Here is a 26,026-nt window from a genome sequence, read left to right on the forward strand (position 1 = left end):
AGGTCTATAGTTTGATGGGTCTTTTTTGTTTCCTTTTTTGAAAATAGGCGACACAATGGCCTTACTCCAATCCTCTGGAATAACTCCTTCATTCAATGATTTGTTGAAAAGCAATGTTAATGGTTTAACCAACTCATTTGTAGCTTCACTAAGCACTTTAGGATAAATACAGTCCGGTCCTGGTGACTTTTCTGGGTTTATTAACTTCAACACTTTTAAAACCTCAATTTCACTAAAACTTATGTGATTTAAAATTTCAATGTCATCCATGACTTCTATGTGTTCTCCTGTTTCAATCTCTGCTTTCACAAATACACTGCTGAAAAAAGTGTTGAGAACATTGGCCTTTTCTTCATTAGTTTATGCCTCCGAATCATCAGGCTTTATCAATGCACCGATAGTGTCTTTAGTTTTCCTTTTGGAATTCACATACCTCCAGAAGGACTTACTATTGTTTTTAACTTCTGAAGCTACTTTCTTCTCGTAAGATTTTTTACTATTTTTATTGCCTTTGCACACTCTTGTCTGCTGCTTGCATATAATTCTGATAAGCTAAGGTGATCTTGAGTATTTGTACTTTTTCCAATACTTATTTTTCTTCTGTATTGCTAATCTAGCGTTTTTATCCAACCACAATGGTGACTGTGCACAACGAATATTTTCAATGTTACGATTTGACTTAAGTGGAATATGTTTGGTTGTTACCTCTTCAATAGTAGTTTTAAATAATGTCCATGCAGTGTTTGTATCGCTGTTAGTAAATAATGAGCCCCAGTCCACAGAGGACAGATCAGCCCTTATACTTTCATAGTCGCCCTTGAAATATTGACGCCTTTCTTGGTGTTCTGATAGATCATGCGTAAATACACACAGTTTGCAGCACACAACCGAATGATCACTTTTACCAATGGGCGATGTCACAACAACTGAGTTATCCAGTACTGTCGATTCATCGGTAGTGAATAAAAGATCCAGACAGCTGGGATTATTACCCTCTCTAAAACCGGTACATTCCATTACATGCTGATGAAGAAAACAATCCAATACTGTATCAAAAAATTGATGACCATCTGAGTTAATGGCATAGTTACACTCTAGAGTTGTCCAATTAATGTCTTTGAAATTAAAATCTCCCATAATAATCATAATAACATGATGTGAATATTTTAATTTACAGACTTTGTTGATTAATTCAAACAGTCTTAAGTTGTTGGCACAATAAGAGTTGGGACTCCTGTAAATCATGCCAATTAAAATACTGTCTTTCCCTTTTAGTTTCAAATCACACCAGACATGTTCAGCATATTTAATTGAATCCAATGCAACAACACTTGAAGCTTTCAGTATTTTTTTTACTAATAACATAACACCCTTGCTTCCATCTGTAATTGGACAAAACACATCATAGCCGGAAAATTTAATGTCATTAACACTCAGCTTCTCATGAGCAAATTTGGGGAAAACTTCACATATACCAAAAATATCTGGATTTTCATTCGCTAAGAATGCTTCCAACTCTGCAACCTTATTTGACAAACTGTCAATGTTTGTAAAGCCAATTTTTAATGAATCCACAAATGAACTTTTGGTACTTACATTTACATTCGTTTTGTCTGTACTAATGCTCGAATCAGATGTCTCAGTTACAAATGCCACAATACTATCTGTACTTTCAGTTAAAAATGATAAATCAGAAGGTAATGAAGAACAATTAACGTAATGATTATGACATTTAAAGTTTTAATTCAGTCACTTGAAAATGTGAAAGTGGTTTGTTCCACAAACTTGGATTATTTTATTCATCTGCCACAAAAAGTTCAAGGGCACATAATGTGCATCACTAAACATGAAAAAGGTGTTTGCAAATCCAATATCTTTGCAATATCCTTTTCAAACTTCAATACAACTCCATAAGAATTGTGCAACTTTTAAATTTAAGATTTACAGGCCAATTAACCAACAAGCTGCCAGACCTCAATATACCCTCGGTTTCCGCAGTATAAGAAGCACCTCCTGTATGGCAAGCGGTTCGACGCATAATCCCAAGAAACTAGGTTTCTCATGAGAACCTAGGTTCTCAAAATAAGAACCTAGGTTCTCAGAATGAGAACCTAGGTTCTCGCTTGAAGATTGCACATGGCGTCAAGAACCCAAGTTTTCAAATGAGAACCTAGGTTTTCATGAGAACCTAGGTTCTTATTTGAAAACCTAGGTTCTCATGAGAACCTAGGTTCTCATTTGAAAACCTAGGTTTTCATGAGAACCTGAGAATCAGAATGAGAACCTAAGTTCTCATGAGAAACCTAGTTTCTTGGGATTATGCGTCTAGCTGCTTGCCATATCCGTGGTTTTCATTTGGGAACCATAGGTTCTCTGAGAACCTAGGTTCTCTGAGAACCTAGGTTCTCTTGAGAACCTAGGTTCTCATTATGAGAACCAAGGTTCTCATAGAACCTAGGTTCTCATGAGAACCTAGGTTCTTTGAAAACCTAGGTTCTCTGAGAACCTAGGTTCTTTGAAAACCTAGGTTCTCTGAAAACCTAGGTTCTCTAAGAACCTAGGTTCTCAGAGAACTTAGGTTCCATGAGAACCTAGGTTCCATGAGAACCTAGGTTATCAGAGAACCTAGGTTTTTAGATCCCTAGGTTTTCAGAATTACGCGTCGGACGGCGTAAACTTGCTCGTTTGGAATACGGGACACATTATTCAGGGCGCAGGATCACTGGGGTTCACATATGATTACACACGGGCTGGACAGAATGAAAACACGCCGTTAAGAACTTTATTTTTGCAGATATCTCAAGTTATTGAAATATGTTTGCAAAGTCTTTAGCGCATAAGTTTTTCTTGCAATGTTGCCGATATCTTACGATTGAATAAAACATTATTACACATAATCAATAGAGATAAAACTTTATACCATAATGATTGCTTCCTACATGTAGGTCACAGACGTACCTAAAATAGAAAACTGTACCGTACAGTCGTTTGAGGCCCGAACAAGGGAACTGAATATTTGAAACTCATTCAATGCTGTAACAATGTATTATGTAACGATTGATCTGAATTTTTAGTCTCAAAATCATATTTACAATTAAAGATGTATTTCATAAACAGTTCAATTTTTTATTAACGTGTTCAGACCAATGTCGACCGATTACTTTACTAATTTCATTCCTCAAGAACACCCATGCACGGAAACATGAACAAGAAGCGGTAACCGACGGCTAATGCCTGTTGTCACAAATATTCAACAGATAAGTTTCGTAGAATATTACTGAGCATTGTCTGAACATTGTTCAGAAAATGCTCTTGGGGAGAAACATTCACGGTTTCACGCCTATTTCTATTCATTTTACACATATGCCGCCAGCGTGTACCAAGCAATGGGAGACAACTGGAGGTTAATTATGGCAAGCGATTCGACGCATAATCCCAAGAAACTAGGTTTCTCATGAGAACCTAGGTTCTCATGAGAACCTTGGTTTACGAAATCCCAAGAAACCAGGTTTCTCACGAGAACCTAGGTTCTCATGAGAACCTAGGTTCTCACGAGAACCAAGGTTTATGAAATCCCAAGAAACCAGGTTTCTCATGAGAACCTAGGTTCTCATTTGAAAACCTTGGTTTACGCTTGAGAACCTAGGTTCTCATGAGAAACTAGGTTTTTCATGAGAACCTAGGTTCTCATAGACACATAGAACTTAGGTTCTCATGAGAACCTAGGTTCTCATTCTGAGAACTTAAGTTCTCGTTTGGTATCCTAGGTTTTCACAAGAACCTAGGTTCTCATTTGAAAACCTAGGTTCTCATGAGAACCAAGGTTCTCATTTGAAAACCTAGGTTCTCATGAGAACCTAGGTTCTCATTCTGAGAACCAAGGTTCTCATTATGAGAACCTAGGTTCTCATGAGAAACCTAGTTTCTTGGGATTATGCGTCGAACCGCTTGCCATACTCCTGGCTCCGAGTTCCTGGTAAGTCTTACACTAACTTACAGTATGCCTGTATCAGTGTATGGTCAAGAAATTGGTTCTGATTGAAACATAATTTCAAGGTTTTCGTTGATTTTTAGTGCGCTCTAATTTAGTAATATTTTGCAAATATTAAAATTCACAGAATTGTTTGTCATAATACATGGTGAGCAGCGGTAATTACTCAACCATCTCAAACCCAAATGTGCCGCATCGCGAATTTACATGACATAATTTTTTTTTATTTTATTTTTTTTTTTTTCTTTTTCATAATTTACATGACATAATATTTATTTGGCTTAAACAAGTGAAACATTACAACAATAAGAGTGTGCGTTTTTTAATTTCAATTCCAAAGTTTTATCTTATTATATTGGTCGCACAAAATGCAACATTATCAACAACTTTGCGTATTTAACTATTCTTTACGGACCATGTCGCTTGGGCGCAGACATGCTGGATTGGACTTACTTAAAATATTTCAAGGGAGAGAATTCAACCAAAAGTAGGAGGCAATGTCAAGAATGGCATCAGTCGTAAGAAAGATTATCAAGCCCACGAAGGCTCCAGGAGCTGTCGGACCATACAGGTGATATCAAATTAAGTTTCTCAACGATGTAATGATCACATTTGTAGTTGTCATATCGTTTTTACATTGTTAAACTAATTAGAACATTGGAGCTTTCGGGTAGCAAGACACTTCAACCAATTGACACTTTGACACCTACCCATTTTAGATGACTCTTCGACCCATTGACACTTTGACCCCTATTTTCAATATTTTTGTTGAAGAAACATAGACCCCTGTTTATTTTAATAAAGACACTTAGACCTCTTAATCAAAACACTGAATTAGCAATTAATTTTGTACTTTTGGGCTGTAATTATTCTATTTAAAATTCAGCAATACGTGTACTTAGTCTAGAAACTACATTAGAAAATATATATTTATCACCACTGAAAAATTTTGAAAAGGAAGGAAATTTTCATTATTTTCATTCCAATTGTGAATTATCTGCAAGTAAACACCTAAACTGAGCATTAAAACTGAACATTTAAAGCCGAAAAAGTCGAAAGGCATTCAAATGAATATTTGATTTGGTTTGTCAATTTATACCAAGCATAACTTTATATATGTGATTCTTTCTATTAATAGTCAGGCAGTGCTGGTCAATCACACACTGTACATCACCGGTCAGATCGGACTGGATGTCAACACCGGCACTATTGTACCTGGAGGAGTTGTTGCAGAGTGTGAACAGGTGTTAACCCTTTGCCACTCAGATTTGCATTTTGACTTGTTTGTGGTCCCTTAGAAAAGGATAGAAAACTAAAGACCTTACGTAAAAGATTTAAGTTTTTAAGACCCCATTTCCAACCCTAAGGTACTGATGAGCAGCATACAGCATAAAACCTGAACATACTGCCAGTTAGTTTTATGCTGGTTTCATACAGCCATGTTAATTTGCAATTGAGTGGGAATGGTTTTAATGCATGCTTTGGAACATTGAAGAAGGTTATATAATCTTTGAGTTCTGAGGCACAGAATTTTCTGCAGACTTTATTATGTTATTTTATTCTAATATCAACATATTTCTTTTATCCAAGTGTACCTATGAGATGACTTCATATATGACTGTAAATGTATGTGCTGCTGGTGTTTTGTGACTTACACTTGTTATGCCGCTCGGTAGGGTGTCATATAGCAGTTGAACTGTCCGTCAGTCCGTCTGTCAGTCTGTGTGTCCGTCCGAAAACTTTAAAATTGGCCATAATTTTGCAATTTTGAAGATAACAATTTCATATTTGGCATGCATGTGTATCTAATAAAGCTGCACATTTTGAGTGGTGAAAGGTCAAGGCCAAAGTCATTCTTCAAGGTCAAAAGTCAAAAAATGCAATCCAAGGGAAGTAATAAGCTTTAAAAGGGAGATAATTTCTAAACCTGCCAAATGATATAATGAAATTTTATTTCAAAGCGGCGCAATGGGGGGGGGGTGCATTGAGTTGCTGACAAACACATCTCTTTATTTCTCTTCCACAGGTTTTGAAGAACATGGGTGTTATTTTGGCTGAGGCTGGAAGTGACTACAGCAAAGGTAGTCAATGAATCCATGGACAAAAACTTACCTGGAGGCTTTCTCCAGCACTTTTCAATGTAGAAAAAACTTGTTCTTCATGATATGAAGTTGTTCATGTAGAGTATGTTCTTTCTTCAAAACAAATTTCTGAATAATGCCCCTTTTATTGTACACATTCTATTGCATAATGCCGTTAAATATCTATGTTGCATGCATGTTGAACAGCATATATTAGTTCTTTCTGTCCATTAAGTTTTTTCTGTCAAGTTTGCAATATTGTAAGTGTTGTTTTATGTATGAAAGCTCATAAATGTGTACTTAAACCTGTATTTACACAATTAATAGTATCCAGTAGTGAGTTTTAAATGCATTCTTCCTGTTGTTACAAGGACTTTTAACTCTTTCAGTGCTGGAACCGAATTTTGAAGGCCTTTGCAAACAGTTTGGATCCAGATGAGACGCCACAGAACATGCCGTCTCATCAGGATCCAAACTGTTTGCTATTCTAATAGTATTCTTTGAAAAAAAATCAAAGAAAATGCTTATTTTAGAAATTCAACCGACAACATTTTAACAGACGACAAATTTCCCAGCATGCAAAGGCCTAATTTATTGTGTATTTGCTTCTCTGTTGCAGTTGTCAAATGCACTGTTCTGTTGGATGACATTGGGAACTTCAATGCAGTTAATGAGGTCTACTTAAAATGTAAGAGATTAACTGTTATTATTGTTTAGGGTATTTATCAGCCGTGTCATGTTAAAATTGGGTTTAATGCCATATGCAGCCCGTATTGCGCCAGACCAGCCTGCCCTTTTTCGCAGTCGGGTCAGGACCTACGCTGGTTGTGTGGTCTCATTGGCTTACATTATAACTCCTCATCAAGTATGAGGATGCAGATATCTGGAACGACACTGACCTTAGACCCATTCTTGCATGCTGCAGCTTTTATGTGAGTAGCTGGCCTCAAGACCTGAATGCTTAATTGCAACATTTGAGTTTGCATTTCCATTTATTTAATTTAAGTTTTCGACTGAAATAAAGCTTCTTGATCTTCTGGAAAGTAGCCTCATACTTTTACACTTTTTTACTGTGTCATGTATTACGGTTATGTTTATAACTTTCTTTGTTCATGAAAGATTGCACCAAACTTTTAGTATCTCCTTTTTTCTCTAAATGTTCTTTTTTCCTGTTTAGAAAGGACACTTGCTAATTGGACATAAATTGTGTATTCAAAAATGTTATAGGTCCCTTTCTTCATCAAACATATACAAAAAATATATCTATTTTTAGTGAACATGATGAACTTGTACACTTAATAATTCTGTGTCCATATGTAAAGATATTTTTAAGTCTGTCTGAATAACCGTTACAGTACATGTATATTTGTATGTTTTTTGTATCATGTTTTTTTTTCAGTCTTTACTACTGACAAACTGCCTGCAAGAGCATGTTATGCAGTCAAAGACTTGTTCAGGGTTTGTTGTTCACTTTGTTATTGTGAGACTTTGCAGTCAAAGACTTGCCCAGAGTTTGTTATTGTGAGACTCACGCTGGGAAAGCTGGGCTTAATGCACGAAAATGACGTACAAGATTAGCCTGTACATGTACTTGAATCAGCTAGTACTTCATGTGCTTGTATCAACTAGTACTCCATGTACTTGTATCAGCGAGTACTCCTTGTACTTGTATCAGCTAGTACTCCATGCACTTGTATCAGCTAGTACTCCATGTACTTGTATCAGCTAGTACTCCATGCACTTGTATCAGCTAGTACTCCGTGTAATTGTATCAGCTAGTAGTCCATGTACTTGTATCAGCTAGTACTCCATGTACTTATATCAGCGAGTACTCCTTGTACTTGTATCAGCTAGTATTCCATGTACTTGCATCAGCTAGTACTCCATGTACTTGTATCAGCTAGTACTCCATGCACTTGTATCAGCTAGTACTCCATGTACTTGTATCAGCTAGTAGTCCATGTACTTGTATCAGCTAGTACTCCATGCACTTGTATCAGCTAGTTCTTCATGTACTTGTATCAGCTAGTTCTCCATGTACTTGTATCAGCTAGTAATCCATGTACTTGAATCAGCTAGTACTTCATGTACTTGTATCAGCTAGTACTCCATGTACTTGTATCAGTGAGTACTCATTGTACTTGTATCAGCTAGTACTCCATGTACTTGTATCAGCTAGTACTCCATGTACTTGTATCAGCTAGTACTTCATGTACTTGTATCCGCTAGTACTCCATGTACTTGTATCAGCTAGTACTCCAAGTATGTGTATCAGCTAGTACTCCATGCATGTGTACTAGTACTCCATGTATGTGTATCAGATAGTACTCCATGTATGTGTATCAGATAGTACTCCATGTATGTGTATCAGCTAGTACTCCAAGTATGTGTATCAGCTAGTACTCCAAGTATGTGCATCAGCTAGTACTCCAAGTATGTGTATCAGCTAGTACTCCATGTATGTGTATCAGATAGTACTCCAAGTATGTGTATCAGCTAGTACTCCAAGTATGTGTATCAGCTAGTACTCCATGTATGTGTATCAGCTAGTACTCCAAGTATGTGTATCAGCTAGTACTCCATGCATGTGTATCAGCTAGTACTCCATGTATATGTATCAGCTAGTACTCCATGTATGTGTATCAGCTAGTACTCCAAGTATGTGTATCAGCTAGTACTCCATGTATGTGTATAAGCTAGTACTCCATGTACTTGTATCAGCTAGTTTTCCATGTATTTGTATAAGCTAGTACTCCATGAATGTGTATCCGATAGTACTCCATGTACTTTTATCAGATTGTACTCCATGTACATGTATCAGCTAGTACTCCATGTACTTGTATAAGCTAGTTCTCCATTTACTTGTATCAGCTATTACTCCATGTACTTGTATAAGCTAGTTCTCCATTTACTTGTATCAGCTAGTACTCCATGTACTTGTATAAGCTAGTTCTCCATTTACTTGTATAAGCTAGTACTCCATGTACTTGTATCAGCTAGTACTCCATGTCCTTGTATCAGCTAGTACTCCATGTACTTGTATCAGCTAGTACCCCATGTACATGTATCAGCTAGTACTCCATGTACTTGTATCAGCTAGTACCCCATGTACTTGTATCAGCTAGTTCTCCATGTTCTTGTATCAGCTAGTACCCCATGTACTTGTATCATTTTGCTCCCTGTACTTTTATCAGCTAGTTCTCCGTGTACTTGTATCAGCTAGTAGCCCATGTACTTGTATCAGCTAGTACTCCATGTATTTGTATCAGCTAGTACTCCATGTACTTGTATCAGCTAGTACCCCAAGTACTTGCATCAGCTAGTACTCCCTGAACTTGTATCAGCTAGTACCCCATGTACTTTTGTCAGCTAGTACTCCATGTACTTGTACCAGCTAGTGCCCCATGTACTTGTATAAACTAGTACTCCATGTACTTGTATCAGCTAGTACCCATGTACTTGTGTCAGCTAGTACTTCATGTACTTGTATCAGCTAGTACCACATGTACTTGTGTCAGCTAGTACTCTATGTACTTGTATCAGCAAGTACCCCATGTACTTGTATCAGCTAGTACCCCATGTACTTATATCAGATAGAACCTAATGTACTTGTATTAGCTAGTATTCCATGTACATTTGTACTTGTATCAGCTAGTACCCCATGTACATGTATCAGCTAGTACTCCATGTACTTGTATAAGCTAGTTCTCCATTTACTTGTATCAGCTATTACTCCATGTACTTGTATAAGCTAGTTCTCCATTTACTTGTATCAGCTAGTACTCCATGTACTTGTATAAGCTAGTTCTCCATTTACTTGTATAAGCTAGTACTCCATGTACTTGTATCAGCTAGTACTCCATGTCCTTGTATCAGCTAGTACTCCATGTACTTGTATCAGCTAGTACCCCATGTACATGTATCAGCTAGTACTCCATGTACTTGTATCAGCTAGTACCCCATGTACTTGTATCAGCTAGTTCTCCATGTTCTTGTATCAGCTAGTACCCCATGTACTTGTATCATTTTGCTCCCTGTACTTTTATCAGCTAGTTCTCCGTGTACTTGTATCAGCTAGTAGCCCATGTACTTGTATCAGCTAGTACTCCATGTATTTGTATCAGCTAGTACTCCATGTACTTGTATCAGCTAGTACCCCAAGTACTTGCATCAGCTAGTAATCCCTGAACTTGTATCAGCTAGTACCCCATGTACTTTTGTCAGCTAGTACTCCATGTACTTGTACCAGCTAGTACCCCATGTACTTGTATAAACTAGTACTCCATGTACTTGTATCAGCTAGTACCCATGTACTTGTGTCAGCTAGTACTTCATGTACTTGTATCAGCTAGTACCACATGTACTTGTGTAAGCTAGTACTCTATGTACTTGTATCAGCAAGTACCCCATGTACTTGTATCAGCTAGTACCCCATGTACTTGTATCAGATAGAACCTAATGTACTTGTATTAGCTAGTATTCCATGTACATTTGTACTTGTATCAGCTAGTACCCCATGTACTTGTATAAGCTAGTATTCCATGTACTTGTATAAGCTAGTATTCCATGTACTTGTATTAGCTAGTATTCCATGTACTTTTATCAGCTTAATTTATGTATTCAAAAACATCGAGTATGTAACAGTATCTGAATGATAATCAGATAATTTTACCCAAAGTATAATACAATAAAGTTTAAAAGTAGAGGGGGCAGGGGATAATGGGGGTATTATACTGGATCCACCATTCCTTGGATTGCCATCTGACACATTAGACCTGGATTAATGTTCAAGTCCATTTAAAAAATGCCTTTAACTGTTATGCAGAAGAAAATTAATTTTCTATATGTACTTGCCTAACATTCGAAATTCTTGCTTTTCGTAGGGAGCCAAAGTGGCGATTGAAGCCGTTGCAATTGTTGGGGATGTCAAGGATGAATAGGGGCTGCCCAATCAAAGGACGACAGTTTTCAGTATTTGTATTTGCATTTTGGTGTCAGGCATTTAAGTTTGGTCATAGAATAAGTATGTTTGTGTTTGGGGTGTGTGTGCAATAAGTTTGGATTTACATTAGAAACTTTTTTTATCTAAAACAACGATAGGTATGTTTAATCAGATTTAAATGAAATGATAAACAATTTTTTAATTGCTATTTTTTATTTGAAAAAGGAAAAAAATGTTTAGTTCTTTCACACCATTATCAATTGTTTCCATGGTTAAAAATATGCGTCAGTTTCATGCATGGAATGGTTTTGTTGTCTATAAATGCATAAAAGTGTGTATAATACTTTAATAGTAATGGTAATTATTGGTTAATGTGGTAAAATTATTTATAAAAGATTTTAGTGTACGTTAATACAAAGGTGATAATTTTCTTATTTTGAATGCTCAACTATTAAAGTATTAAAAATTGTTGTAAGAGTTGTAGCCCTTTAACATGTGAGACAATAACCTGGTGATATTTTGCTGCAATCTGACGTTCAGATCGGTATGGGCATAATCTGTAAACTGGCATTTTTATACTCAAAATTGAATACGTCTGTGATTTTACAACGGTCGAACGTTTCTTCCATAAATTTGGACAGTGAGATGTAGTGTATGTAACTATCTTTGGTTTCTGAAGTAGGTGCCTCATATGACAATCATTACTATGTTATCAAAAGCGCACAATTCTTACTATGCATCTTCGATTCCGAAAATGCGTTAACAATGCTTCTTCGATTCCGAAATATTGAAATAGATGAAAACAAACGAGCCACTGTATGACATTACAAAATACATGGACTTATACAAACACATTGGTCTATCCGCGCCTTTAGACCTTGCTTCATGTGGACAAAGCGTCTTGATTTATGCGCGTCATTTTGGAGAATTATACGTAATTTTTGTACGCAAAGTTTCTTAGATAAATGATTAGACACCCAATATAAAAGCGTTTTGATATCTATGTATTTTATGGTAACAACACTCATTTACCCATATTTTAATACACTTCTATGAAGTTCATATGACGACGAATAAACTAATCATGAACAAAATTAATCATAAATTGACAAAACGCGTGTTATCCGCTAATAATAAATGTGGGAATTATTGAGCTCTTATCTGTCAACGTCTCATGTGGACCAATGCCGCAATACTCATTTCTTGTGTTTCTGTTTAAAAAAATAATTTACTAGAATTTTCAAGAGTAAAATCCCACCAGATCCTAGTTTTAAACAATAAAAATGGAGCCGTTCTGCGCAGGTGTTTCATCCAATCGGAGAGCCCCGATCCATTTACCCCGATCCTGTACGACACGTGACAGCGCGCGCGGCGGGAAGTTATTTCTCGAGTTCGTGAAAGAAGCAGACGACATTTTAAATTTTTAATTTCCTTCAGAAGAACTCCTGCGGGATCACAGGTGGACGGCGTAGGCATGGCACGTGCGAGCAGGGAAGAACACGCTCATGTAAAAAGGAAACCATTATTCGTCTTTTGTCTGGGAATGTTCAAGGTTTGGAAGGGTCGTGCTCATTAAGATCATAACGATCCTTTAGCCGTTTCATCACTTAATTGCGACGAAAACATTATCTATATACAGTCCTGTCGATTAAAATGTGGGTCCGTCTCTTCAATAGATTTTTTAGTACTCAAATGTGTAAATAATGTGACATACAAACAGGTAAGTTTAAATTACCTACAAATACAACTACACTAATCTACCGGCAAATCTCATTTATTTAAAACGCAATGTTCTTATGGTGCTCTAATATGACGTTACTCTACACAAATGTCGCTTTGGATATCTATGGTAACCGCCCTAAAGACGGGGCCCCACTGTGGACACCAAGTAATGGTTTTAACCCAAAATGGACTCGAGATTTCGTGTTTGTTAATTATTTCAAAAGATTGACATAACATATTGCGACATTTAAATGTCTATAACGTATTCAGTATTTTTAATTAAACGTTTTTATAATAAATCAAGAATATACGAAATTAATATAAAATTGAATATACAAATACATTGGTGATATGTGAGTGTATTGGTTGAACACATCGGGCCTCCATTATACATTATTATATAAAAGAAATATCAAATGCAATAAATCATGGAACATGTGGTCAGAATACATTAACAATCGTGTATAGATTGCAAAATACACTTGGATCCGAAATAAACTATGGAACATGTTGAGTACATGCGCCGTACGTGGACAATATGTTACTGTATGAAATATCAATGCGCTGAAACAAAAAAGTAGGAAAATACTTTCGTACATTGTGTAAACGCGGCATCTGGTCACCATGTGGTGATCCGAAGTTGGCAAATATTAATCAAATATTGAGGCAAGACTATTAAATATGGATGGGAACGTTTTCCTCGGGCGTACTGCGTACTGGTGTAAACTTCGGCATCTGGTCGGCATGAGTCCCGCTCTCAGGACCGGGAAAATTTGGAGACCTCTTGAGGCACCACTGGGATACAAACGAGCTGTTGTTGAATGAATACATTCTTAACAAAACAAAAACGTATTTTTGCTGGAGATAAAAATAATAAAATTTACGTTCATGAAACTTGAGTCCCCATTCATGATGTTTTACATATGTAAGAGTTTTTATACTATTTTTTTTACATCCTGAAGATACCCATGTTATGTTTCCTGAACACGTTCTTATTATGCACGAATGAAATCATGTAGCATGACAATAGGGTTTCTATAAATTTAAATCGTGAATAACATTTCCCGGTATTTTCGAAATAATATATCTAAATGGTGTCTAATCGTTCCAATAACATTAAACATCGGATATTTCCAAAATACTGAAATATGAATACGTGTTGATCGTTAATGCATAATTATATATCTCATAGTCTAATTCATAGTATGTTTGCACTACATTGTAAATATAATACAATCTTTATAGCAAACTTTCAAGAAATGTATTATGGAATAAAAAACATCACTCGACACTTGTGGGTGTACATATATACTGCATGTATGCATAACCATAGGGTTTTTGATTGTTTAACATGAGAACAGTTTATGAACTTTACAACTTAAATTATTTATATATATTATGTAGGAAAATAAATACCGTTATTTTCATTATAAACATTCATATGAGATGATAGCCGGTAGTATTAAATCCCGATAGTAGAAAAGAAAACCGTTTTGGCATTATACAAAATATTTTTCTACATGTATATGTCTAATTTTGATTCCACTTTCATAAGTTAAAATTAATTTTAAGACGGCCATATACAATAATATCTATGTATGGTAGTGGCTTTTAAATTATCTGAATTTCGAACAAACTAATGTAACAACCCATGCAATTGAAAATGACATGTTGTTCTAACATACCGGTATACCCATAAGACCAAGCGCACGTTATCCTTCTAGCAATGCGACCTTGACCGATGTCAAATCATACGAACTTTAACATTATGTTCAAAATATTCATTAACTTGGAAATGATACTATGGCGAAGAATTAAAATTAACATGGAAGAATAAAGCAAACTTATTTCATTATAAAATTAGTTTGAAAAGAGCAGATAAACCCACAAGTATTGTTACGTTTGATATTGATAAAGATTTGTATTATTTAATTTTTGTTGAAAGGTAATGTTGAAAGCAATTTTAAAAAATCGAGTGTCTAAAGCCCGGACCAAAATAATACAATATAGTCAAAGATAGAATGTTATGTATGGACAATTCTTCCATGTTGAATTGTTATCTTGGTTTCAAAATAGTGCGAACGCTTGCATTTATTTAAAGCTTGCAAATAAGTGGTGGTTTAACACAATGTTATTTCATCCATGCATTATGACTGTATTTTTTTCTGATCTGTATCTCGAAACGTTAATTAGAACCGTACAATTATTACTTCGGGTTAAATATGGCAAAGCAATGTCTTATTTTCGATAAAGCATGATTATTTTTTCTTGAAATTAAACTGGCTATGACACATAAGATTTTTACATGTCTTTATAATAATAATTACAGGATTTTCGATCACGCTATATCTGCTCTTCAAAGAAACAATGAAATCGACAAGTCTCAGGAGAAAAAAAAACAGACATATGGTTATTGTGAAAAAAGTCGATTACACGGCTTAGGCATTCGTCATTTAAGATCCTATTCCTTTGTTCGGGAAATTTCGGCACGTGTTTCAGATTTAAGACACTCTTGCAATCTGCTGTCCAACTGTCCGCCATCTTGGATTCGCAGACTGGCTATTCCCGAGATACTTTGCGCGCTCGAGAGACACCTGGCGGCCAACTGTCGAAATTCCCGCACCGCACTGTTCATCAAGCAAATATAACTGAAACCATATTTGTTCATTGGAAACGTGGTTTAAATAATTGATACCGCGCACATGTCGAGCAGACAGTACGTACTGTTATAATATCAATAACGTTATTAATACAAACATGCGTTTTGTTTTCGTCATGGGAAAATAATTACTCACCTGAACAAATAGCTCTATATGCACAAGGACCAGAATCATTAAAAAGCATCTAAACGAATGGTACCAATATTGATACAAGATAGATGGCAATTGTTCGCACCTGCCCGACTATCTCAATAGTTGGTACACTCGCTACTGATCTCGTCGACCGGTTTTCACATCCCGGACGGTGTCGGTTTGATTAGCGGTCACCATTCCGGACAATTGGGGTTGCCTCGGGGTCCTTCACAACATCATATTACACCTATATTAAAAAATAAACAGTAGCAATGAAAAGCGCACTGTCCTGTTAGCGCAGCGGTTGGTACTCGTGTTTCTCAACTAGGTGAACCGAGTTTATTTCCTGCTCGCCATTAACTAGTTTGTGAGTTTGGTGGTAATTAGCTTCCCCACATTGAAAACTAAAGCCTTGATTCGAGTTCGTCCTGATTTTCGATAGGTCTGGAAGTAGATTTCTAGTAAGCATTGGAGCGGGTACAAACCCGGGCCTCAACTAATGAAGGTTTTGAGCGGAGGACCGTCAAAACAGCTTCGAGATACACACGTAGTCACGGGTTAGAAACGTTCATCAGTTAACCCATTTATGCCTAGTGAACTCTCCCATCCTTCTAAATTGGATCAATTTATTTCCAAAATTACGGATGTCTAGTATAATTATTTCTATATTTAGAATATTTCTTACAGAAATTTCTTTAAGCAAACAGCGCAGACCCTGATGAGACGCCGCATTATGCGGCGTCACATCTGAGTCAACGCTGTTTGCCAAGGCCTTTTTTTTAGACGCTAGGCATAAATGGGTTAATGTGGGCGCAATTATACTCGCGTGCTCATTATAATTATTATAAATGATTATGAACAATACTAAAATATTCCAATATTTCCAGTTGCTTAAACTATAATATTGAATCAAACAACATCAAGTGAGGTCAATATAATGCAAACTATCTAAAATGCAGATTAAAGATGTTGGCAGATATATGTGTATATGTTTAGCTGGAAGCAAGTGCGTGTGTTTTGGTAGATACTACACGTTTGAATGAAATGCAATATTTTGAATTTAAAGTTTAAACAATGCTTTTGTCTTATATAATTTTGGTAACATTCAGAAGAACAAATAATTGCGATTCAGCTGAAAATAGAATACCTCTGCAGGGTTATATTTATTATTGCAAATCGTATTTTAAACTCCGTGAAAAAGGATCCCAATGGTCACATTCTACTGTGAAGAATGAAATTGACCTAAAACGATGTGTAAATTGTCCTTTAACGATGTATTTGATAAAATATGCAAATTTAGTTTTATAGTCTCGTTACTCTCGTATCTATGCCTCCGCCGTAGGCACACGTGTCCCTTTGGTACAAAATACGCACCAGGAGCTGTGCCATAGGCCCGACCCCCGAACCATGATGCGAGTTTGCCGTTTTTCTGATCTCTGATACAATATCTGTTGTGAGATGCAATCCGTTCCTGATCCCCTTTTGGAGCTATGCCCCTTACCCGAGCGATGTTGTTAGGTACGCACCTAACTGATTCATAATGTGTGATACGCATGTTTCCCGATCCCCTATCTGAGATACGCACCTTTCCCGATCCCTGATTCGAATAACGCCCCTTTCCTGATCCATGATGCGAATAACGCCCCTTTCCTGATCCCTGGTGCGAATAACGCCCCTTTCCTGATCCATGATGCGAATAAAGCCCCTTTCCTGATCCCTGGTGCGAATAACGCCCCTTTCCTGATCCCTGATGCGAATAACGCCGCTTTCCTGATCCCTGGTGCGAAAAACGCACCTTTCCTGATCCCTGATTCGAATAACGCCCCTTTCCTGATCCATGATGCGAATAACGCCCCTTTCCTGATCCCTGGTGCGAATAACGCCCCTTTCCTGATCCCTGATTCGAATAACGCCGCTTTCCTGATCCCTGATTCGAATAACGCCGCTTTCCTGATTCCTGATGCGAATAACGCCCCTTTCCTGATCCCTGATTCGAATAACGCCCCTTTCCTGATCCATGATGCGAATAACGCCCCTTTCCTGATCCCTGGTGCGAATAACGCCCCTTTCCTGATCCCTGATTCGAATAACGCCGCTTTCCTGATCCCTGATTCGAATAACGCCGCTTTCCTGATTCCTGATGCGAATAACGCACCTTTCCCGATGCCTGGTGCGAATAACGCCGCTTTCCTAATCCCTGATTCGAATAACGCCCCTTTCCTGATTCCTGATGCGAATAACGCCGCTTTCCTGATTCCTGATGCGAATAACGCCCCTTTCCTGATCCCTGATTCGAATAACGCCGCTTTCCTGATCCCTGATGCGAATAACGCCGCTTTCCTGATCCCTGATGCGAATAACGCCCCTTTCCTGATCCCTGATGCGAATAACGCCGCTTTCCTGATCCCTGATGCGAATAACGCCGCTTTCCTGATCCATGATGCGAATAACGCCCCTTTCCTGATCCCTGATGCGAATAACGCCGCTTTCCTGATCCCTGATGCGAATAACGCCGCTTTCCTGATCCCTGATGCGAATAACGCCGCTTTCCTGATCCCTGGTGCGAAAAACGCCCCTTTCCTGATCCATGATGCGAATAACGCCGCTTTCCTGATCCCTGGTGCGAATAATGCCTCTTTCCTGATCCCTGATGCGAATAACGCCGCTTTCCTGATCCCTGATGCGAATAACGCCGCCTTCCTGATCCCTGATGCGAATAACGCCGCTTTCCTGATCCCTGGTGCGAAAAACGCCCCTTTCCTGATCCATGATGCGAATAACGCCCCTTTTCTGATCCCTGATGCGAATAACGCCGCTTTTCTGATCCCTGGTGCGAATAACGCCCCTTTCCTGATCCATGATGCGAATAACGCCGCTTTCCTGATCCCTGGTGCGAAAAACGCCCCTGTCCCGATTCCCTATGTGAGGTACGCTGTATCCCTATCCCTGATTCGAGCAAACCAATGTTCCCGACATCTCGATGCGAGATATGCCCATATCGCAATCCCCGATGCGAGATACGACCCTGCCTGGTTCCTGTGATGAGCGCCGCCTGTCGCAGGGTCGCATCTGGCTCCCGTATTCTCACAAATAGCTCTGTAACAGACTCCTAACAAAGGGGAAACTGCGTCGCACATCGTGCCTTTGAGCTCAAAACAACATGTTTTCCGAATCTCTGGCTTTTGGCGTCAGTTGTACATATGTGACATGATATATATGAGCGCAACAATTGTTTTCCGGTAGAAAAAAAATGTGTTCATGTATGTAGACGTAAATTGATATATAAATGTGCAAAACAGATGCGGCTCGCAACATGTGCATGTATGAATCATGCGATGCGTTATATAAAACTTTAACGTGGTTCTCATTACAATGGTATCACACGACATACGTGGAGTGCGTTTTGATAGCAACGACGTTTGCTATTTCTTAACCAACTGCCGGATATCATATGTCTACATATCCGAATAAATATCTCTACTGAGCACCTGACGCAGAAAAGTATGCAGGTGGTGACGTGCGTTCGATATTACATACGAACACTGGCTCTCACTTAACTGATCACACATATAATTGCTAGAAAACGCGTTCTTACTGCGTTTAGTTGATATATGATGTTGCGAAGAAATCTTATATTTCAAAATTATAAACTTCATGTTAAATTGACGATCATTCATTCATACTTACTTCGTATTAACTTTCTCTTGTGCGAACCTCGCGCTTTGCCGTACCGGGTCTTTACTTTGATCCTTCAAGCCCCGTCCTTTAAAAATGGGGCTTAATGCACGAGTCTAACGTGTCGTTTCAGATCAGCTTGTGCCGCCTACACATGCTAATATGGGACGACACTTTCCGTATTAGCAACAATTTCGTTGAGAAGATACTAACTGAAAAGAAACATTCCATACTAGCGTTAATTGTCGTCCCACATTACCCAATGCGGGCTCAACAAGCTACAGTAATATGGGACGACTTTTTCCGCACATGCATTTAGCCCACTTTTTGACGATGCTGCTTCAGCATCGTCTACGTTATGATACCATGAAACAATGGCGACCCATGTAAAAGACCGACAAAATGGATTAATAATTTTAATAGTTTTACCTAGGTGTATTCTGTTTGCCTTTTGGTCTGTTATAATGTCGTCCTGTCTTGTTTTTATTTTGTATGCTCATGTATGTGTATTCTTTACAAATATATCTTTTATTCGATTTGATATGTATAATACATTACTACACATATTGTATGAGACAACCATTTAAAAGTTGAAACATTCGGTCAGATGGTGTCCGACGTCTTTCAGTATGTCTGTTGTTTTCAGCTATTGTTTTGCAAGTCTTTGCTCATTTAGGCTGTATAATTATAAAGATGGTGTCTTTTTAATGACTTTACATTATTTCAATTAACTATAGTTTTAATAACACGTTTTATGTTTAATGATGGTACGGTATGTCATATGATGCATTTTGGGCAGATAATTACCCGTTTCTGTAAATTGCAATATCAATAATGTTAAACTCGGATTACATGCGGGTATTATTCGATATTATAACAGTCCATGCGAAAACGGAGCAACCTAAAAATAGTACTTGTAAAATTGTGATATTTTTAACTATGGTTTTAAAACGAGCACATTTGTCATAACTATCGTAAATATACCAAGTACATATCTCAACTCCTATAAACTACCCATCACTTCGGCCTGAACTGATATGACATATAATGACCAGGCGCTTTTTTTGCATCGTCACGGCCATACGTGTCCGTAAACAAGGTAACTGTCGCTATAAAAGTACACATTTTTATGGTCAGTGTCGTAATTTTCACCTGCCGACATGTCAATTCATAATTAACATCACCAGTTCTGTGACGCCGACAGACGGATTGGCCATAGACGTCACTGACGCACTTGTTCGGCCCTGATTTATTTCAACAAAACACACATTTAGTCCGCCAGGCCAAAATCAGTTTGTTCCCATGACTTCTCAACAAAATGCATGTGTAGGTCGGGCAAACTTTTCTTAAACATACTAAACTTATTTTCCTTTTATCTAAGACATTTCAATTACAGTTCATTTGTAACAGTTATCTTTGTCTCAACGTTTTAGTTAATTGTGCGTTAGGATCGAATAAAATATCATTTAAACCAGGAGTACCAAAAAGTAAGGTCTGTACGGTTCAATGTAACAAACAACTTGCATTTTAGGCCTTATTACTATTTCTTGACAGGTTATCGAGTTTGTTTTATCAAAACAACTTGTGGGTGTGTTCTGACAACAATATGATTTACACTATCTCTTCACGTGTGGTTTTATAGCCTTACTTGTATCGTGACCATTGCTTATTAGATAGCCTTAATGAATATTATGCTAATATGTTAAATTGGAGCTGCAATGCAGCTTTAACGGCTGAAATGTAGTATCATGTTTTTTTCAGAATTAATATGGGCTGTGCTCTGTGAAAATGGGGTTTAACCCAGTTATGCCTAGCGTCTATTAAAAAGGCCTTGGCAAACAGCGTAGACCCAGATGAGACGCCGCATCATGCGGCGTCTCATCTGGGTCTGCGCTGTTTGCTTAAAGGAATTTCTGTAAGAAATGTTCTAAATATAGAAATAAATATACAAGACATACCTAATTTTGGAAATAAATGGACCCAATTCAGAAGGATGGGAGAGTCCACTAGGCATAAATGGGTTAATGCATGTGCGTAAAGTGTCGTCCCAGATTAGCCTGTGCAGTCCGCACAAGCTTATCAGGGACGACACTGTCCCCTTTTGCGATATTTTCTGTTTAAACAAATTCTCTTATTAGCAAAAATCTAGTTTATGCGGAAAGCGGACTGCACAGGCAAATCTGGGACGACACTTTACGCACATGCATTAAACCCCATTTTCACAGAGAACGGCTTATATTTTTAACACACAAAATCAACAGTGAAAGGACTTATCTTGTTTGCCACATTTTTATAAAGCTTCCAGAATGTGTGTGAGGTGATTTCAAAGTTTATGAGATCGCACTTGCGCCTGGATTATCTCTTTCCCACTCAGAGTCAAAGTGAAAATTGCTATGTGCAAACAGCATAAAACCAGAACAGCCTGCGAGTAACTCGATCGCAGTCTGTCCAGGTTTTATGCTGTTTGCTGCCCATCAGTATCTAAGGGTGGGAAATGAAGCCTTTAAAACTTGAATCTATTAAGCAAGGTTTTTAATTTAATATAACTTTCTAAGGGACTACAAATGCGTCAAAATACGTATCTAAGTGGTAAAGGGTTGTGTGAGGACACGGAGAATACTGTGTCCAAGAACTTCTTCCTTATTAACTGTCTAGATTTCCCGAAAGTTTGGACAGTATGTGAAATATGGCTGCAATGTCCAGCTATGTAAAACATGGACAGTATGTGAAATATGGCTGCAATGTCCAGCTATGTGAAACATGGACAGTATGTGAAATATGGCTGCAATGTCCAGCTATGTGAAACATGGACAGTATGTGAAATATGGCTGCAATGTCCAGCTATGTGAAACATGGACAGTATGTGAAATATGGCTGCAATGTCCAGCTATGTGAAACATGGACAGTATGTGAAATATGGCTGCAATGTCCAGCTATGTGAAACATGGACAGTATGTGAAATATGGCTGCAATGTCCAGCTATGTGAAACATGGACAGTATGTGAAATATGGCTGCAATGTCCAGCTATGTGAAACATGGACAGTATGTGAAATATGGCTGCAATGTCCAGCTATGTGAAACATGGACAGTATGTGAAATATGGCTGCAATGTCCAGCTATGTGAAACATGGACAGTATGTGAAATATGGCTGCAATGTCCAGCTATGTGAAACATGGACAGTATGTGAAATATGGCTGCAATGTCCAGCTATGTGAAACATGGACAGTATGTGAAATATGGCTGCAATGTCCAGCTATGTGAAACATGGACAGTATGTGAAATATGGCTGCAATGTCCAGCTATGTGAAACATGGACAGTATGTGAAATATGGCTGCAATGTCCAGCTATGTGAAACATGGACAGTATGTGAAATATGGCTGCAATGTCCAGCTATGTGAAACATGGACAGTATGTGAAATATGGCTGCAATGTCCAGCTATGTGAAACATGGACAGTATGTGAAATATGGCTGCAATGTCCAGCTATGTGAAACATGGACAGTATGTGAAATATGGCTGCAATGTCCAGCTATGTGAAATATGGCTGCAATGTCCAGCTATGTGAAATATGGCTGCAATGTCCAGCTATTTTACTTACGCTTAAAAGATGTTCATTTGTGGAGTGGTCATTTGTGGAGTGGTCATTTGTGGAGTGGTCATTTGTGGAGTGGTCATTTGTGGAGTGGTCATTTGTGGAGTGGTCATTTGTGGAGTGGTCATTTGTGGAGTGGTCATTTGTGGAGTGGTCATTTGTGGAGTGGTCATTTGTGGAGTGGTCATTTGTAGTGGTGTTAAGCCAGAGTTCCTGGCTGCAACCCGACATATCCGGCATGGTGTGTGTTTAAAAAGTGCCCACAATATGATTGTCCTTATAGAGTGAATGGTCTAATTAAAACTAGATGCAACACATATCTTCACAGATAAATTAAATAATAAGACTGAGATTTATGAACTATTATATCAACGATAACACACACGGGAGTCTTGTGCTTTTTTTAGAAACACGGATATGTTAATACTATAAGACACGTCATGTGAAAACGGGTCTTATTACTTATTTAATACGCGAATATGATAGCTCCAGACTAGCCTGTGCATTTGCGCAATTTGGCCAGGAGTGACATTGTCCGCTTATGATGTCACATAACCATTCGTGGCATTAAATGGCATAGGGCAGCTCCTGACCAGGCAGTGCGACTGCAACGCTATCCGTATAAGGCATACGGCCCATTTTCGCATGACATTTTGTCTTATATAATAATATAATAATAATAATAATAATCTCTTTATTTTCCGAAGGTAACTCATTAAGACAACACATTGATACAAAGTCGTGCAAACAGTTTAACAATGGCAATCTTATTTTCAATGAGGCCTTCAAACAACTATGGTATGTATAATGCATTTCTACATTATAATGCAAACATGTAGACTTTGACGGACATAAGAGTACTGTAACAGTGTAATAGAAGTGTCATAAAAAGCAAGTGTATTATATGACTTCTCTTATATTATTAATTCCTCTTCCAATATTGAAATGGTCTCAAGGAACAAATATTTATTAACAGAAAGTATTTAAGAATATAAATGTATTGTTGATTACATTTTCCCATATGCACATACTCTTACACACCACACAATGCAGTGTCGGTGGTCGAAATGTCTTCCTTAAGGCAAATGTTGGCGTATATTTGTAAATGTATATTCAAGCCAGAAATATGACCGGGCAACGTAAACTCAAGCCAGGAATATTCAATTGCAATTTACACTCAAGCCTGAATTGATATGAATATAAAGTATTTACACTCAAACAAAAAATATAGATGGGAATTTACATGTAAACCTTAACTATTTACGGGAAATGTAAACTCAAATCAAGAACATATAGAGGTAAATGTACACTCCAACCAAAATATAATATATTTCTGGTTTGAAGGCATATTTATAAAGAGAGTGAATTTACAGTCAAACCACAAGTATAAAGGGGCAAAATGCTATCAAACCAGAAATATGAAGAGGTAATTACACTTACAAAAGAAATATATTCACTTAATTCAGAAATATATATTTCTTAAACCAGACATATATAGGGATTATTTCGCATTTAATCCCCCAAATATAAAATCAATGACCAAAATTGCTTGAGTACTAAAGTTGTTTTTTTTTGTATTTTTCAAATCGAAAAAATACTTGTGAGAGCATGTCAATTCAAAACGTTACAATTTATTAACTAATCAACGGATCAATTTCAAAGAATATCTATCATAAAGTATGCATTATCGAAGTTCCTTTGAAGTAAGTGTTAAGTAATATAATATTGATTGTTGAACGTTGTCAGTGAAATATTTACTTTGTTGCATAATGGATAAGAAATCAATACTACACTTAGATCTTTCTTAAACCCCTTAACAGCTTTACGCGGTCCCCTTTTGAAGACCTTGCGTTATCCCTTAAGGTGATTTGTCACCTTTAATTTAGCACTACTTTGTTAAATTTTTATGTATTCATCACCTGGTGTTAAATCGTTTGTTCGAGGCGGCATAATTGAACACCTTTGCAGACGAGATATGTTATCGTTTGGAATTATTGTCATTTGTGTATTTATCGATCCGACAAAGGCATTGTAACACATTTCTGGGGTATCTGTAATGATTTGTCTAATATATTTGCAGATATAGCAATGCTCCTGAACGCGCACATGTTTCGGATCGCTACCATCTGTCGGACACATGGCCTTGTGTTGTTTAGCAAAGCAATATTGATATAAAGACTAAAAACAGTAAACATGAATGTTACCAGTCCATATAATTACGAAATGTATCGACAGAAATCCGGTTTCGCGAATTCTCGTGAACTATGTCTCAGCATGATTAGAATCCCCAATAGTTAAAAGTTAAAGGTGCGGTTTAAAGTCTGCTTCGATATACATCTTCATCCGACTTTGACATTAACCCCCCGATCACTGGAATCTAAGTCGTCCGTTTACATATGACACACCAGGCAGCCACGGCACGTTGGATTATTTCCCTCACAGGGACCCATTTATACACCTTGGTGGAGAGAAGCAAGCGTGGGATTAATTTTTTGCTCAGAAAAATCCAGTGCCCTGGGCGGGATTCGAACCAGGGACCTTCCGATCCCTAGACCAGCATCATACCACTAGACCACTGTCCCCACAATAGTTGTATTCGTTAGTTGCTGATCTCTCTCTATATATATACAGTGCCAAATCAGCACCGTTGAGGCCATAGGCAGTGAAACTTTTGGGGTCCACGCCCCAGGTCATAGTCGGCATAGTGCCTACTAGAACGCCAGTGCCCAATCGAGTTCTCTCATTATAACTCTTTCAGTGCTGTAACCGAAATTTGAAGGCCTTTGCAAACAGTTTGGATCCAGATGAGACGCCACAGAACGTGGCGTCTCATCAGGATCCAAACTGTTTGCTATTCTGATAGTATTCTTTGGAAAAAAATCGAAGAAAATGCTAATTTTAGACAGACGACATTTTAGCAGACGACAAATTTCCCAGCATGCAAAAGGTTAATAATTAGCCTTCCAGTGACAAGGCTGGCAAGCCATAAAATGTGACAATGTCGTTTTATAGGTTTAAAATGTCATAATAATACCGTGATGCTAAATAGAGGATATTTGTTGGATTCGGTGGATTATCGATTTTAATTCACGAGTGATCATAAAAAATAATATTTTCACGAGTGGCGCAGCCACGAGTGAAAATATATATTTTTTTATGATCACAAGTGAATTAAAATCGATATTCCACCGAATCCAACAAATTTTCTTTTTATTTTAGGCTTTGTTTC

The 26,026-nt window shown here is 37.6% G+C and overlaps 1 protein-coding gene across 2 annotated transcripts in view; it reads left to right on the forward strand.

Moving 5' to 3' along the window:
• Positions 1 to 11,484, forward strand: part of LOC127862053 (2-iminobutanoate/2-iminopropanoate deaminase-like) — a 29,331-nt gene extending 17,847 nt beyond the window's left edge. The window contains exons 1-6 of one of the 2 annotated variants that reach the window (XM_052401002.1): positions 4,410 to 4,562; positions 5,130 to 5,235; positions 6,018 to 6,072; positions 6,692 to 6,760; positions 7,472 to 7,530; positions 10,956 to 11,484. In XM_052401002.1, coding sequence (XP_052256962.1) covers positions 4,489 to 4,562; positions 5,130 to 5,235; positions 6,018 to 6,072; positions 6,692 to 6,760; positions 7,472 to 7,530; positions 10,956 to 11,012 — 420 coding nt within the window. In that variant the 5' untranslated portion in view covers positions 4,410 to 4,488 and the 3' untranslated portion in view covers positions 11,013 to 11,484. Of the gene's footprint in view, positions 1 to 4,409; positions 4,563 to 5,129; positions 5,236 to 6,017; positions 6,073 to 6,691; positions 6,761 to 7,471; positions 7,531 to 10,955 lie in introns of those variants that run through there. The other variant, XM_052401003.1, reaches the window with a different exon arrangement.
• The last annotated feature ends 14,542 nt before the right edge of the window (positions 11,485 to 26,026 follow it).

Source organism: Dreissena polymorpha, chromosome 16 (genome assembly GCF_020536995.1).
Source record: "Dreissena polymorpha isolate Duluth1 chromosome 16, UMN_Dpol_1.0, whole genome shotgun sequence".
Classification (NCBI taxonomy): domain Eukaryota; kingdom Metazoa; phylum Mollusca; class Bivalvia; order Myida; family Dreissenidae; genus Dreissena; species Dreissena polymorpha.